The sequence below is a fragment of the Necator americanus genome, chromosome V (assembly GCF_031761385.1).
Source record: "Necator americanus strain Aroian chromosome V, whole genome shotgun sequence".
Lineage (NCBI taxonomy): Eukaryota > Metazoa > Nematoda > Chromadorea > Rhabditida > Ancylostomatidae > Necator > Necator americanus.
Window position 1 is genome coordinate 32,011,510 of NC_087375.1, and position 13,647 is coordinate 32,025,156.

Consider the following 13,647-nt stretch of genomic DNA (forward strand, 5'->3'; position numbering starts at 1 on the left):
TGACTACGCTAAAAAATACGCTGATTGTGTGGTGGTGTGCTACAGGTGTAATCCGCTACAGTTTCATGAAATCTCCTGGCAAGACCATCACCGCAAAGAAGTGCTGCAAAGAACTGGACAAAATGCACCGGAACCTTTAACTTTTTCGTTCGGCGTTAGTGAACAGAAGCGGCTTGATTCTCCTACATGACAATGCCCGGGCACACATTTCAAAGGTGACGCTACTGAAGTTGAACGAATTAGGCTACGAGGCTCTGCCTCACCCACCATAGTTGTCGGACCTATCGCCAAGCGGCCTCACGTCTGGACAGCTGACCAAGAGGTGAGAATTTCTAAAGCCAGGGTGACGCTGAAAACGGCTTGCGAGAGTTCGTGTACTCCAAAGTCTCGGACTTTTATGCAGCAGGAATAAGCAAATTTGTGTCTCGTTGGCAAAGATGCTTGGATTGTAATGGTTCTTATTTCGACTGATAAGGTTGATTTTGAGGAGACTTGTAGCGTTTCCAAGTGAGTGCTCGAAAACGCGCATTATTTTTGCACCAACCTGGTAGATATCACAACGGTATCTCCTAAGGACTCAACAAACTCCCTATTCCTACGAATTTCAATTTCTTCCTTGTCAGATATTTTCAAGACTTTTAGTGAATGAAGAGTTCTTTTAGGTGTGGTTAAGATACAACAAAACCAAAGTAAGTGGGGTACACGGAATGAGAATATGGTCTTCAGAATTTTTTCTTGAGAACAATGACAAGAATTCTGATGTGCAAAATTGGTATTTGTTACCATGAGTATCTAAACGCAATGAAATTCCAAATCCATTCAACGTGTTTGGATTTACCTAACTGCCATCCTAACCTAAAAGAATCGATAACAATCTTTTGTAACAGAAAAAATCGAAAGTAAAAAAAACACGTGCATCAAACCCACATATTTCTATTAGTTCCGGTTACCTGCCGTTTCTTAGAATTTCATAAATTTTAGTGTGAGTTTTGTTGTTGTGGTGAACGTTGCGTCGGATATTGTGTTCGTGTTTTAATCCAATTCTTAGAATGACTAAGATATTAATCTTTCCCTTGACACTTTTCATTATTGCTCCATCCTACGCTTATCCTATCTAATAGGCGAACGACACGGAACAACAACGCATTTAATTATCTTCGATATCCATGGAATTATCAGCCTAGGGAGGGGTGTCGCCGATTTATCCTCTTCTCATCTAGTCTGCGACACCTGTGGGATTAGACGTTTGTCTTTCACTCTTTGTATTTACCAACAATTTCTACTTTTTAACGTTTGTGTCTGCGTAGTAATAGTAAGAAAGATACAATCTCACTTCTTTGATCACTTTGATACAATATCATCGTTTTCAATGGATAAGAACCTCTTACTTATCGGCTTCAAGGCTAACTTTCCGCTGATTCCGCGCAGCTTCAAATACAAGTTGTTTTTTTTTTAACGAGATCCCACGATTTTCGACTATTATCCCTCGAAAATGCACTGTTGTATTTCATCATCTGTCACTTTTGGAGTCGTGGTGGAGGCAGCAGTCCGAAACAGAGCTGGGACCATCGCAAACTGCAAAGGTTGATGGTTCCAACAAGGGTGCCAGCAAAGGTTCCAGAAGGCTCCTAACCGCTATGCTCCATCGCACCACCTCGATAGAAGCCGCGTATGCAATTGCACCGTGCTTCATGTCGTTTTGAACCTACTCTACCTTTTTTGAAATTTATCCCAAAAAAGCTATCCACATGTGAATTACTGTATGTGACAAATATGATAGTACGGCACCTGTGCTGCCCCCATATGATATTCTAGTGCTTCCAAAAGGTGATTTGCATAACGAATGTATAGAAAACTCTAGGAATGGCGGGGTCTGGTTTGCAAGTTTCACCATACGAACAGGAATCGGGAAATAACTTAACTTTCGCCGCATGCATTTCGAGAAAAGTGTAGATAATTCCTCGGAAATGTTCCAGTCCAACCGATGCATGTCCTTATCGAAAGAAATTAAGCTCTATACGAAAACGTTGTCCGAAAAACTACTTAACATCTTCCGTCAGGAATAATTCGAATAAGCCGCCCATTACATCGGATGACCATCAGAAGGTATTTCCAAGAACTTCAAAAAAAAAAAGACTCTTCCCTCTAAAATCCTTCCTCTATAATTCATCGAAGTACGTGTACGTAACGACTAACTTTTGCGCTGATCCTCATCATCTCAGGTTCACTGCACGTTCTAATAGCGTCAACGCTGACGTCTTTCACTGACGTGAACGTATAGCAACGAGGAAATGTTGAGATTGCATCTGCTTCCGGCTATCTCAAACGCAGCAGTATATGTCACTAATAATTTCCGTGTATTAAATTCCTAATATTCAGAAACCGTATCCTCCACGCAATACTATGTGGAGGTCGTACGAGCTAAGAAAAGAAAGTCGCTTTACTCATTTGTCTTCAGTCGTCTCTCTCTCTCTTTTTCAGAGAGAAAACAGCAATGAAATGTATTGGAGAGTGAAACAGCGCAATATTCTATACTCTCTTTATTGACAATGTTGAAATACTAAAAATACTAATATATTAAAACTCTTTTATCTTTACTCATTGGACCATTATCACAACGACTAACACTTTTCGACTTTTAATAATTGGTTCCTTTAATAGAGTAGGACATTTTTGACTTTTTTTCTGAGGAGGGGGAGGGGAGCGGGAGGGGCGGTTGGGCCTTTCTGAAAAAAAGATGCGATAACAACACGTGATTGGAAGAATCATAAAGGGGAATCTTTTTTTTTCTGAAGTTCTCATAAGCGCGTTCTGATGGTTGTGTTTGATTCCAGGGTAGGGTAGAAATAAGAATCAATGGAACGATTACTTCGGTTAATGTGCACTCTTATTAAATTGACATTGAAGGTGACTTTCTCTGTGATCGATCTTTTCCTGAAAAAACTTGTGAAACTGCCTAAGAATTTGTGCGTGAACAAAAAGTCCTTTAAAAACTCTTTAAAAAAAAACAGAGTTTTCTTCGAATAAATGATGTGGAAATGGTGAAGAATTTATGCGTGTTCTGTTCTTCAGTTCTGTTTTTGAGCTAATATTATCTTAATCCACCTGACATACGCTCTAAGCACTCTGTCGCTCTGCGCAAATCGGAGGCGCACGTGTATGTCCAGTCGAACATAAACGCTGACGTCTACGAGCAGATCAGTGAACGATTAAAACTACTCTTTTCTTATTTGCAGGCGATGTTTTACTGAGCATGCGGATTTTATCCACTTTTTTCGCCGTAATATTCATGTTTATCAATCCCTGCATGATATACAAAGGTATGGTAGCGGTTACTTCCGGAATTTTGATATACAAAAAGCTGAGGATTTCTAAGAAAAAATCTTCTTGGAACCCTTCTTTTGTAATTCAAAATTGCAGTTCGGTTTCTCTTCAACTAAATCATAGTCCTTTATTTTCAGTGGTCAGCGAGCTCGACTCTTTTTTCTCTAATCGATTACCACAAAAACTAAGTGTTCGGATAATCGATACTCTGTGTGCCTACGCTTCTGACAACAATCTCACCACAAAAATACGTTTATCTGTATACATAGGAGGTAAGAAAATACAAACATTGAAATATTATACATGTAGTTACTACTGCGATTCCCGATCATATGATATTTTCCATCTAATCCAGGAAATTCGGTAATGTGTGTTGACCTATTCCTGTTATTGTCGCCCACGTACGGGGGAAAAAGATTAGCGGATCTACGTAATCGGCTTGCATCGTCCGACAATTTCCGATGTAGGTGTGAAGCCCGACGTGGAACGTCGAAATCAAAACCTGTTGAACAACACTGTTTATGCATACGCGAGTGTATGGAATTAGCCAGACAAACGCAATTTGTATTCGACCGAAGCAGGACAGTGAAATTTTGAATTGCAGTAGATACGTCACTGTCTGAGCACGGTCTGAATACGACCGCGTCAAATGAGGAAAATTTTGCCGGGAATATCACCTTTCCTACCCCAAAAATAAATTCGACATCTTTGATCTGGGTCCCATTATGTCTAACACAACCTTCAGTAGATGTATGCGCTGTGTACCCTCGCATAGATGTTTTCTGCGATTCACTTACAATGACTCCTAATTATCTGAAGTTACTCATACAGATGTCTTAACCTATAGTAGGGTTAAAACGAAACGAAGAACGGTGCACTTTCGAGGGAGGATCCTTCGTGGCACCGTCCTTCGCTGCAGATCGCGATGGTCCCACCTCGATTTCAACCGCTTCCTACACCGCCCCGCTTCAACCGCAGCGGCCTACGCAACTGAACCGTGCTTCATCTCGTCTTAATTCTGCTGTATAGTCCCTACTTTCTATGCTTGCTTGAGCCACGCGCCCATAGCAACTCACGCACTTTCTCAACGAACACATATGCTCCCTCTGTACTGTCCCTTAGGTCGATTAGACACCAGCAGAAAAAGACACCGGCATCTAAGTCTCTCAAGAGATCAGTTTGTTTTAAAATTCATTTTTGGGCGGAATAACAGTGTGAAAATAAAAATAATATTCGTCAATAACTAACATGAACAGCTATGACACATCTGTCGCTGGTCATACCCATTTGAACCATTAAACAATATTTCTAATGGAAACCACATCTAAACTAGAATTTTTAGTCATACTGTTAATTTTGCTGCATCTAATGCTTACATGTCTCTGCCTTTATGGGACGTATGCTTCCCGACCAGCATTTATGCGACCGTTCATCTTCGATGTTGTTATTAGTTTTGTAAGTTTTGTTTTTTGTATATATAGCATAAAAAGGTCACATCCTTAAACTTTATAAATCTAGATGTTTTGCAGGCAGTGCTGTTACTTTTTGTTTGTTTCTGCATACTGATTAGCTGGCAGCTAACTTCAAGGGACTACACTTCCAGCGAAGACATTAAAGGAGTGTATCTAAGGTGAACCGATATTTCTCTGTCATTAAAAAATTTCTCCTACTGATCCACGCAGAGGGCGTCACATTTGTATGAGTCGGATCAAAACATGATGGCGAACGGTGCAGTTGTGTAGGCGGCTGCGGTTAAAACGGTCAAACCGTAACGGTTAGGATCAGTTACCAGCAGTTATTGAAGGTCCCACCTCGACTCTAACCGTTACACTTCACCTCACCTTTTTAAGCGCAGCCGCCTACGCAACTGCATAGTGGTTCATGTCGTTTTGACCCTCCCGTCTATTGTCAATCTAATAAATGTTGTTGATCGCGGCAACAAGAAATTAAGTTTTATATTTAAAAAACGGTTAAACCAGCCACTCAACAGAGCTGCCGATCAGCCCAACAACCTGTTCGCCATGTACTTTAGTATGCTGCTCTAGCATTAGTGCACAATGAGATTTTCGCCAAGAGACTCACCTAACGGAAATTTCTGCATTTCATTGCAGGAATCACTTAAACAATAATCGAAGTAAATCATCTTTTCAGGAAAGCATATGTTGGTGCAGCCTTTCTGCTCCCATACTTAGGATGGGTGATTGTGTCGATAATGGCATACCTGGATACAAAGAAACTCCATGCAGACTTCATGTACTGGGTCGTAGAGGAAAAGATAAACATGAAAGCTAATGCGTCGTCGGATTTGAGGTAATTCAAACTTCACACCTTAAATTAAACTGTATTTTACAAATGTATCTCTTTGCAACCTGATTCGGTGCAAAGGTAGTTGGGGGGGGGGGGGATGTTGGGGTGGACTCAACGATGCCTTAACTGAGCTGCACTGTTAGGCACAAAACGTCCATAGAGCACATAAACCGTCCTCATGTGACAAATTTCTTTCCCATTTGAGCAGGCGACAGTTCGTCAATCTCGAGTGTTTATCATTTGAATTCATTGGAATTGAGTGGTTAAGTCATTCGGAGCCCTAAAACCTAAGCATTAGTTTTTAAGGATCCATTACAAGTAGGCGAAACTACTAAGAGTTAAACCAGTTAAAGTTAAAGAGTTAAACCATCAGTAGTTTCAGCTCTGTATGCCTTTTTTTTCTGAGGATTTCTGTTTGCGCGCCAAATTACAGGTCGGTTGGGGCAGCACTGAGTGACTCCGCCCCTCCCCTCCCCCCCTCACTGTTTTTGCACCTATGTTTCTTCTCTACGGAGAGAAACCAACTAAAGACAGGAAATGTGTGAACAGAAGTAAACCAAAACATTATTCAATTATTTAGGTAGATTATTTTCAGTTATCCGATCCATCTAATTCAAAAATCGTCTTTATTAATTTCAGATCAGACAGATCATCAAAAGGCTCAAGAACGTCAAGAGTCAGTAGCCATACATCCCACCGCAGCACTGGATCTACGCTGCAGCAAATGAAATCAGCAAGTGTGGACGTGGTCGAAACACGGGTTGCCGTTGCTAGAACTAAACTATCTGTTCCGCTATGATCCAATAAAAAGATGGACTTCTTCGTTTCTCAAAACAGTATGTAAGAAACTTTGGGATGACATAAAGCAAAAAGGGTTTCTACGATCTCCTAATGATGATCTCTTTTTGTGACTATTATCTATAGCAAAGTCAAAACGACATGAAACACGGTGCAGTTGCGTACACCGCTTCTCCCTAGGCGGTGTGGTGCAGCGTAGCGGTTAGGAGCGCACTGGAGCCCTTGCTGGCATCACCCATCGCTGTAGTTTGCGATGGTCCCATCTCGTTCCCAACTGCTGCCTCCACCGCGCCGTTTCGAGCGCGTACGCAAATGCACCGTGTCTCATGTCGCCCGACTATAGCTATTTCCTCGAGCCATGTCATGAATTATTTCCTTTTTCTGCTGTGACGATTACTTTGCGGTAATAATATATTCTGAGATTCTGGCTTCTATATAGTTGTTAATCTTTTTTCCTTCTTTTTCTCGCAAAACAATGTAAATCTTCCGCTTGCTCATTTTACATTTCCTGTACAGAAAATATTGTAGGATAATGTTGAAGTTGCAAATAAATCAAAGGAAATGAGAGACTTTAAAACTAGTGCATTTGATGTTTTTTTTCTCACATTTTCCACACTTATAATGGGAAAAACTTCGGAGTTTCAAAATTTTTGTGGAGTAGGTTGTAAAAACTGTGAGAGAGCGGAAGGAATACGTAGATGACTTAGGTCAGACAAGATTTTTGAATTATGGGACAATATTGTGTGAGCAGATATTCTTGGATCAAAACGACATGAAGCACGGTGTAGATGCGTAAGCGGCTGCGGTCCAGGCGGCACGGTAGAGATAGCGGATGGAGTCCAGGTGGGACCATCGTGAACTATAGCGAGGAATGGTGTCAGCAAGGGTCCCCGCTAGATTTCAACCGCTACGCTCCGCCGCACCGCTGCGGGTTCTAACAGTGCTCCTCCGAACAGACTGAATGGACGTTATTCGTGGCCGGATGCAATTTTTTTGCGTTAGTAAACCAGTTTAAAACCGGTTCTACAATATATCATTGAGGAGTTGAGTTTCCGTTATTCGGAATCGCACCACACTGCTTCCACATTCCCGAGAAAAAAGTGGGAGTCAAAATGACATGAAGCACGGAAAACGACATGAAGCATTGGAACCATTGGCGGTACCACCCATCGCTGCAGTTTGTGATGGTCCCACCTAAGTTCTATTTATTGCCTCTACTGCGCCGTTTCCAGCGCGGACGCAAATGCACTGTGCTTCATGTCGTATTGACCCGACTATAAAAGGGTATTCTTTCGCATATTATTCGACCATTCGTCATTCTGTCCCATCTTCAAGCGGATGAGAAACCTCGGGTGTGATTATTTGGTTTCTTTTTTGTAATTTACACTTACTACCCTTATACTGAACGTAGAGCCACGCTTTTTCAAACATTGTCAATGGGTTTACGTTGCACATTAACAGTAAACAACAATGACGAGTGACCAGACTCGACCAACTAGTGACCCTTTAATAAAAAATGAGAAAGAGAGGAGAATTTGAAAGTAAACAAAGGATTGGATAACATGAAATAAAGGAGAGGGCCGAGGCCGAAGGAAAAAAATCTGTCAATCACATGTGGATGGAAATGAAGACATACAAGGTCGAATGAATAGAGAGCTAGGAAGTTACGGCACATAATGACACTCAATAACATGCTAGGGACACAGATCCACCTATGGCTGTATCACGGGCCTTTATTCTGGATTACTACGGGGAATTGAATGTGATCACGCACACATTCGTGAACTACACCACTACCCTTATCTATTCGATTGGAGATCCTAACATCGTCAACATCGTAATATACTGCCTATGAAGGAAACTGAGGAGTCGGGTGTAGCGCAGTCGGTTAGAGGTGCCAATCTCCACACAATCGGTCGGAGGTTCGAATCCGCCACAGCGCTCACCAAGCCTTTCATCCCTCCGAGGTCGACAAATTGGTACAGGACTTGTCTGGGAGGACAAAAACATTGAGCAAGTCAGACAGTGGCAGGGCAGTGTGAAGGCTAGTTACACGTTCATAAACCTCAAACGATTCTGAATTGAAGTGAACGTGGTGGCGGATCCCGAACGGATTAATTAGCGCCAGACACTTTATCCTTTATCATTTAAAGGAAGCGGAAAAGTATTGGAAAGCAGCATAGCAGCGAATAAACGTCCTCCAGTTGCGTAAGATTCCAAATAGTGACGAAGTAGGACAAAGTATTTGAGCACCAAAGGAACCGATACTACTGCGGCAGTACGCAAATCCTAGGTGTAGCGCAAGATAGAATCGCAGTAATTCTATTACTAGTCCTTACTTAGAGACAGCGTATCGCAAAGTTGATGTAGTTGGGAAACCTGTGGGAAAATAAAGAATTCGAATTGTAGATTATGAATAGTAACGTGGACCCATTCAATTCCCTTAATCGTCCTGAAAAAGGTGTGGGAACGGTTTTTGTTCCTACGAGGTACGTTAGAACGCGTCCCCTGGGCACAGGCTCCAGCCAGTCAGCAGTTTATTCATTAGGGTAACTTGAACAGGCTGCTGAGGAGACCAGACTGAGATGACCAGACAAAGATGTGACGAATATCTCATGCAGCAACAAGAGGAAAACGTACCATCAAATAGAATATAGAGTAGGCCGGGTAAAATGTAGCTGGGGTAGGGGCACTCAGTGGCGCCCTTATTTCTCGAAGTAAATGATCAAATCAATCGTGGGCCTAAGTCCTAAGTAGTTAGTTTTAGAGGATCTATGACATGTAACCTAAAGTTACTAAGAGAAAAAAGTAAGTTAGAGCGTCGGGAAATAACGGCGCCAGTGAGTGTCCCCCTAACTACATTTTTCCGGTTAGCCAAACGTAGGTCAAAGAAAATCACAGATTAAAAAAGCACGTGTGAGGACAAAATCCTCCTGAATCGCATTCCATCTCTGATATTCGTCGTAATTCCCCATGCATGGTTAGTGAATTTCACAAGTAGCTTTTTATTTCACGACTATATTTACGGTGCCTAGAGATCGCAACCGAACACCTATTCTGAGCTGATTCATTCTCGTTTGTTTGCCTGCGGTGGCGCCAACAAGCGTACACGTAGCATTGACGCGAATCGGGTGCTGGCGAGCTGATGGTACGTGCCTGCAGCCTAAAAAATCCAGGCCATTTCCTGGGTGGTTCCATCGTGGTGTGCAGTAAGTTCGCCTATTCATGTGTACCTACCTAGTTTGCCTTATCCCTGAGATGTCCGGAACTTCTTCCCGGGTCGGAGAGATGATCGGCTAATCAGTCGTGGGACCAGATTTGACTTCATGCAGTTTTCCTACGTAGTCGCATCACGAGTAGTTTTTTTTTTCATTTCTGAGGTGTACATAGGAGTTCGGGAGTCTTTTACCTCTTTAAATGTTGAATTTGGTTACAGTGCATGCTAACACATAATGATTTTATGTCTTGCTTCAGTCTTCGGAATCTGTTTCAATTCTTTCCGCCTTTTTACTATTTTCGGTGCCTTAACAAAACATTAATTTTATGTAAGGAATCATAAATTCAATTTGAAATTCGCATACACAGTGGCCACGTGGCGCAAACAAAAATCGCCTGCTGTTCATAAATGCCTATTTCGAAATACACTTTCTATATGCCAGTCTTTATGTTATTAATATCTTTGGTGGTTGTGTCATTTTATTACTGTATTCATACCTGTTTCCAATATAACCCACTAAGCACTTTATATTAGGCAATAGTTGCGGATTATGTATGATTTGTGTGCAGATCCACATTAAATTATGGAGATGAAACTACCGAAATGGATAAAATGGCTGTAAGAAACGTAGTAACTCCTACTTCTTGGTGTTACCTTTGTAGAATAGTCTTTTTCTACGATCATCTACACAAATATACCAATTTCAACCGAGTTAGATACATTCATATGTTTTCTAATGGCATTAGCAGTTTCATCACGAATTCTACATAAGTTAAGCGAAAAATTATGGTTTTGTTGAATTAATTTGAGTACTCGTTTTTTTTTTTCTTGTAACAATCGGAGAAACCTCCTATGGGAAGGATGCTAGAGGAACGCAGGATGCGTTGAAGAGGAGCAGTTGTTTCCTGTTGTTTTTTTTTAGTACTCCGTGTTTTTGTCCCTGTACAGTGCTTAAAGTGCACGTAAAGGTGAACGAACCGGTGTCTTCTCTTCACGATGTGGTGGCACGTGTTTTCTGTCTTCCTTCAAAAAATAGAAACCGATTTAATGTGTTGAATACGAATACAGTACGCGCTTTTATACGCTTATGGTAAAATTATGTGCTGTGGAAGTTTCTCTTTATTCTGAATTTTCTTCAAACACTGCGAAAGCTCGCTTTACGAGCTGTCTCTGAATTTTTCGAATCCATTTTCCTTTCATAACCAATTCCCACTGGAATTCTACCGCAACCGAATTGTGCAAAACAGACAGGATGTTTTTTTGTTTGTTTGTTTGGTAATAAATGACATAACGACGATTCATGGTTTCCCTTCGCCTTGCAACTTCTCCTAATCGATGAGAAAGTGTATTCTCTTGTGATTCGTGATTTATTTCCTTGGTTTTCCTGTATTTGATCTCAAGCAAGCAAGTTTAAGCAGTGGAGTCGCTTCGAGTACGCAATGCAGTAAAGCAAAAACATACATCTTCTAAAATGTTTCAACTTAGTATATACATCTTCTAAAATGTTTCAACTTAGTAATTCATAGATTTCTCGATAGGAATTAGATGATGACCCTACTTCGCTCAAAGTGAGATGCCTTAGTGAAAGATGGATGCTTTCAGATACCCTGGACGCTAGTTTCGTTGCTTATTAGAGCGATCGATTCCCGTTCTTGCACATGTGATCGCTTGTTTGCACTTTCGTGACTTTTCGTAGCATTACAGTGCCTATCGCTGCCACCTAAACTGACGGGAAGTTGTGTGTGTGTGTGTGTTTTTTTTTTAATCAAAATGTGTTTCAAGAGTAAAGTGCATGTGCAGTGAATAATCAAGTGATGAATGGCGCAGCTTCACAATACTGAAGAAAACTCATTCAACATAACTATCACATGACCTTTTTTCAACCTTTTCAAGCTGATTCAATTCGCTTCCATCATTTGAACAACTCTTTATTTTTGTTAGCAACGACGCGTTGTTTTTAAGGAACATTGTTGTCGATACCAACTTTATAGATATACTTTGATGGTAATGTCTTTGTTTCGTCTCCTAGCATTTGTAATAGACCCTGTAAAAAACGAAAAACGATTGGTGATTGGTTGGTAGTAGATCCTCTCTGCATAGGCAATGTAACAGGAATTTGTTTCTGATCCTCTCGATGTCCAAAATAAGAAACAAAGTTTTACTAATTTTGATGCATCCATTTGCATGAAATATGGGAATCCCAAGGGGGCCGTTACCAGCTGCCCTTCGCTTTTGCATTCCTCTATCCGCACTTTCAGACGTAGTACTTCAAGAGCAACTGCAAATCGACCACAGCACGGTCAAATATCTGAAACCCCGCGATATGTGTGTGTGTGTGACACATCCTTGAATTCGTTATGTAGTTTAAGATGTCCGATCGTAGATATACGCATGCGGATAAAAGCGGATGGAAACCGTTTCAGTTGCGTGTGCTCATAAAACACTTCGTTTCGCTGTTAGCGCTGACGTATCTTACACCACAAATCAAATTTTTTTGGTTTTACGTCTCCTGCTGGTCGCTCGCTAGATCGCTAGAAACGTTTCTGGTTGTAGTCGATGCTATGTAGCCTTCGTTTCTTTTTCATCTTTTAGTGCTTCCCTTATGATGGGGAATGATAGATTCGTTGCAGGCGAAATTTGATGTATGTTCAGGGCTTGTAGCTTCTGTGAACGAAATAGTGTCTGCAGGCAAATGTATAGTTGGCGCAGAATGTTTGCGACCTGATGAGGGTGATACGCTTTCGACGCTGTTTTATCGTAAGATAGCAATGGGAAGAGGGGGCTTGTTTGTGTGTATGCTCAAAGCAGAGAAGAACCATAAAACCAGCAACCATAAAATTACATAAGCGTGTTATTCAGTTATATCTCATTACGTTGTAGTTATTGCAGGCCGTATGAAAAAGGAAAATGATCTCACGAAAAGACAGACAACGAAATAGATGGACATCAATTAAACAATAAAAGGTGGTGGAGTACGCGATAATCAGCGCTATCTTTCTTTTCGTACATACAAGTCATTGCACGTGGTAGACACGCGTTTGTGAACCTAAGGGTGCCCGCAGGGTATTCTTTGTGGGCGGATGTAGCGCAGTCGATAGGTGGTTCCGCTGTAACAGCACGATCGATCAATGGTTCGAAACCGCCCTAGTGCAAGCTTTCCATCCCTCGTAGGCCGATAAATTGGTATCAGACTTGTGTTTTCAGGGAGGATAAAGACACTGATTTGATTTTTAAAAACACTGATTTTACATCAGCTAGCCTTTGCAAGTCATTGCACGTGGTAGACACGCGTTTGTGAACCTAAGGGTGCCCGCAGGGTTCAGTAACCACCAAAGCCACAGAGCCAGCAAATCGCGCGGCTCTAAACTCTGCGGGCAGCCTAAGAATTGAGGGGACGCGTTGACGCATCACAAGCGGATTGATTAACGCAGGACGCTTCACATTTTATCCGTATTTTCTGTACAAAATAAATCATGTTCCTGTTATCTATACGAGAGAATCGCTACGAACAACGCACTTAAGTATGCTATGACGCGTCGCTTTAGTGCAAGCTTAGTGGCAATTAGAGCTCGTTCTCGCTTATGTCCAGATATAGACAGGATTGTATAAAAATCGTTAAAGGAAACGAATTCTGAGAATAACAGACACACTAATTTCGAAAATTACAAGAAAGAAAATTTGTGTTACTTGTGTGTTCAGCTGTTTCGTTTTTCCATTAGTATTACATTGTATTTTGCCTATTATATCCCATGCAACTAATGGGTACTCAGAATTACTTGCTTAATTACTACAAAATAACCAGTTACTTCTTTGCTATTCTTTTTTTTTCTAGTTCACAAAGAACGTTTGTGTAAACTTACGGCGTTCTGCCTCAAACCTCAAAGTGCAATCCCATTGTCTGGATTTGTAATATGCATGCAATTGATTTAGCAGCTATTTCAACTTGAGAAATTCGGAAATTGCTTGTTCAGTAATATTGCACTTGCATTTCGTTCTACTTA

The 13,647-nt window shown here is 41.2% G+C and overlaps 1 protein-coding gene across 2 annotated transcripts; it reads left to right on the plus strand.

Annotated features, from left to right (window-relative positions):
* Positions 1–3,253: 3,253 nt before the first annotated feature.
* Positions 3,254–6,430, plus strand: RB195_015842 (uncharacterized protein; the record flags this gene model as incomplete). Of its 2 annotated transcripts, none has more annotated exons than XM_064206745.1 (6): positions 3,254–3,320; positions 3,462–3,596; positions 4,667–4,779; positions 4,854–4,954; positions 5,476–5,634; positions 6,271–6,430. In XM_064206745.1, the coding sequence occupies 6 exons, from the start codon at positions 3,254–3,256 to the stop codon at positions 6,428–6,430; spliced, it is 735 nt and encodes a 244-aa protein (XP_064062626.1). The 2 variants fall into 2 exon arrangements, with proteins under 2 accessions (XP_064062626.1, XP_064062627.1); XM_064206746.1 differs by having other exon boundaries at positions 3,308–3,320.
* Positions 6,431–13,647: the final 7,217 nt, after the last annotated feature.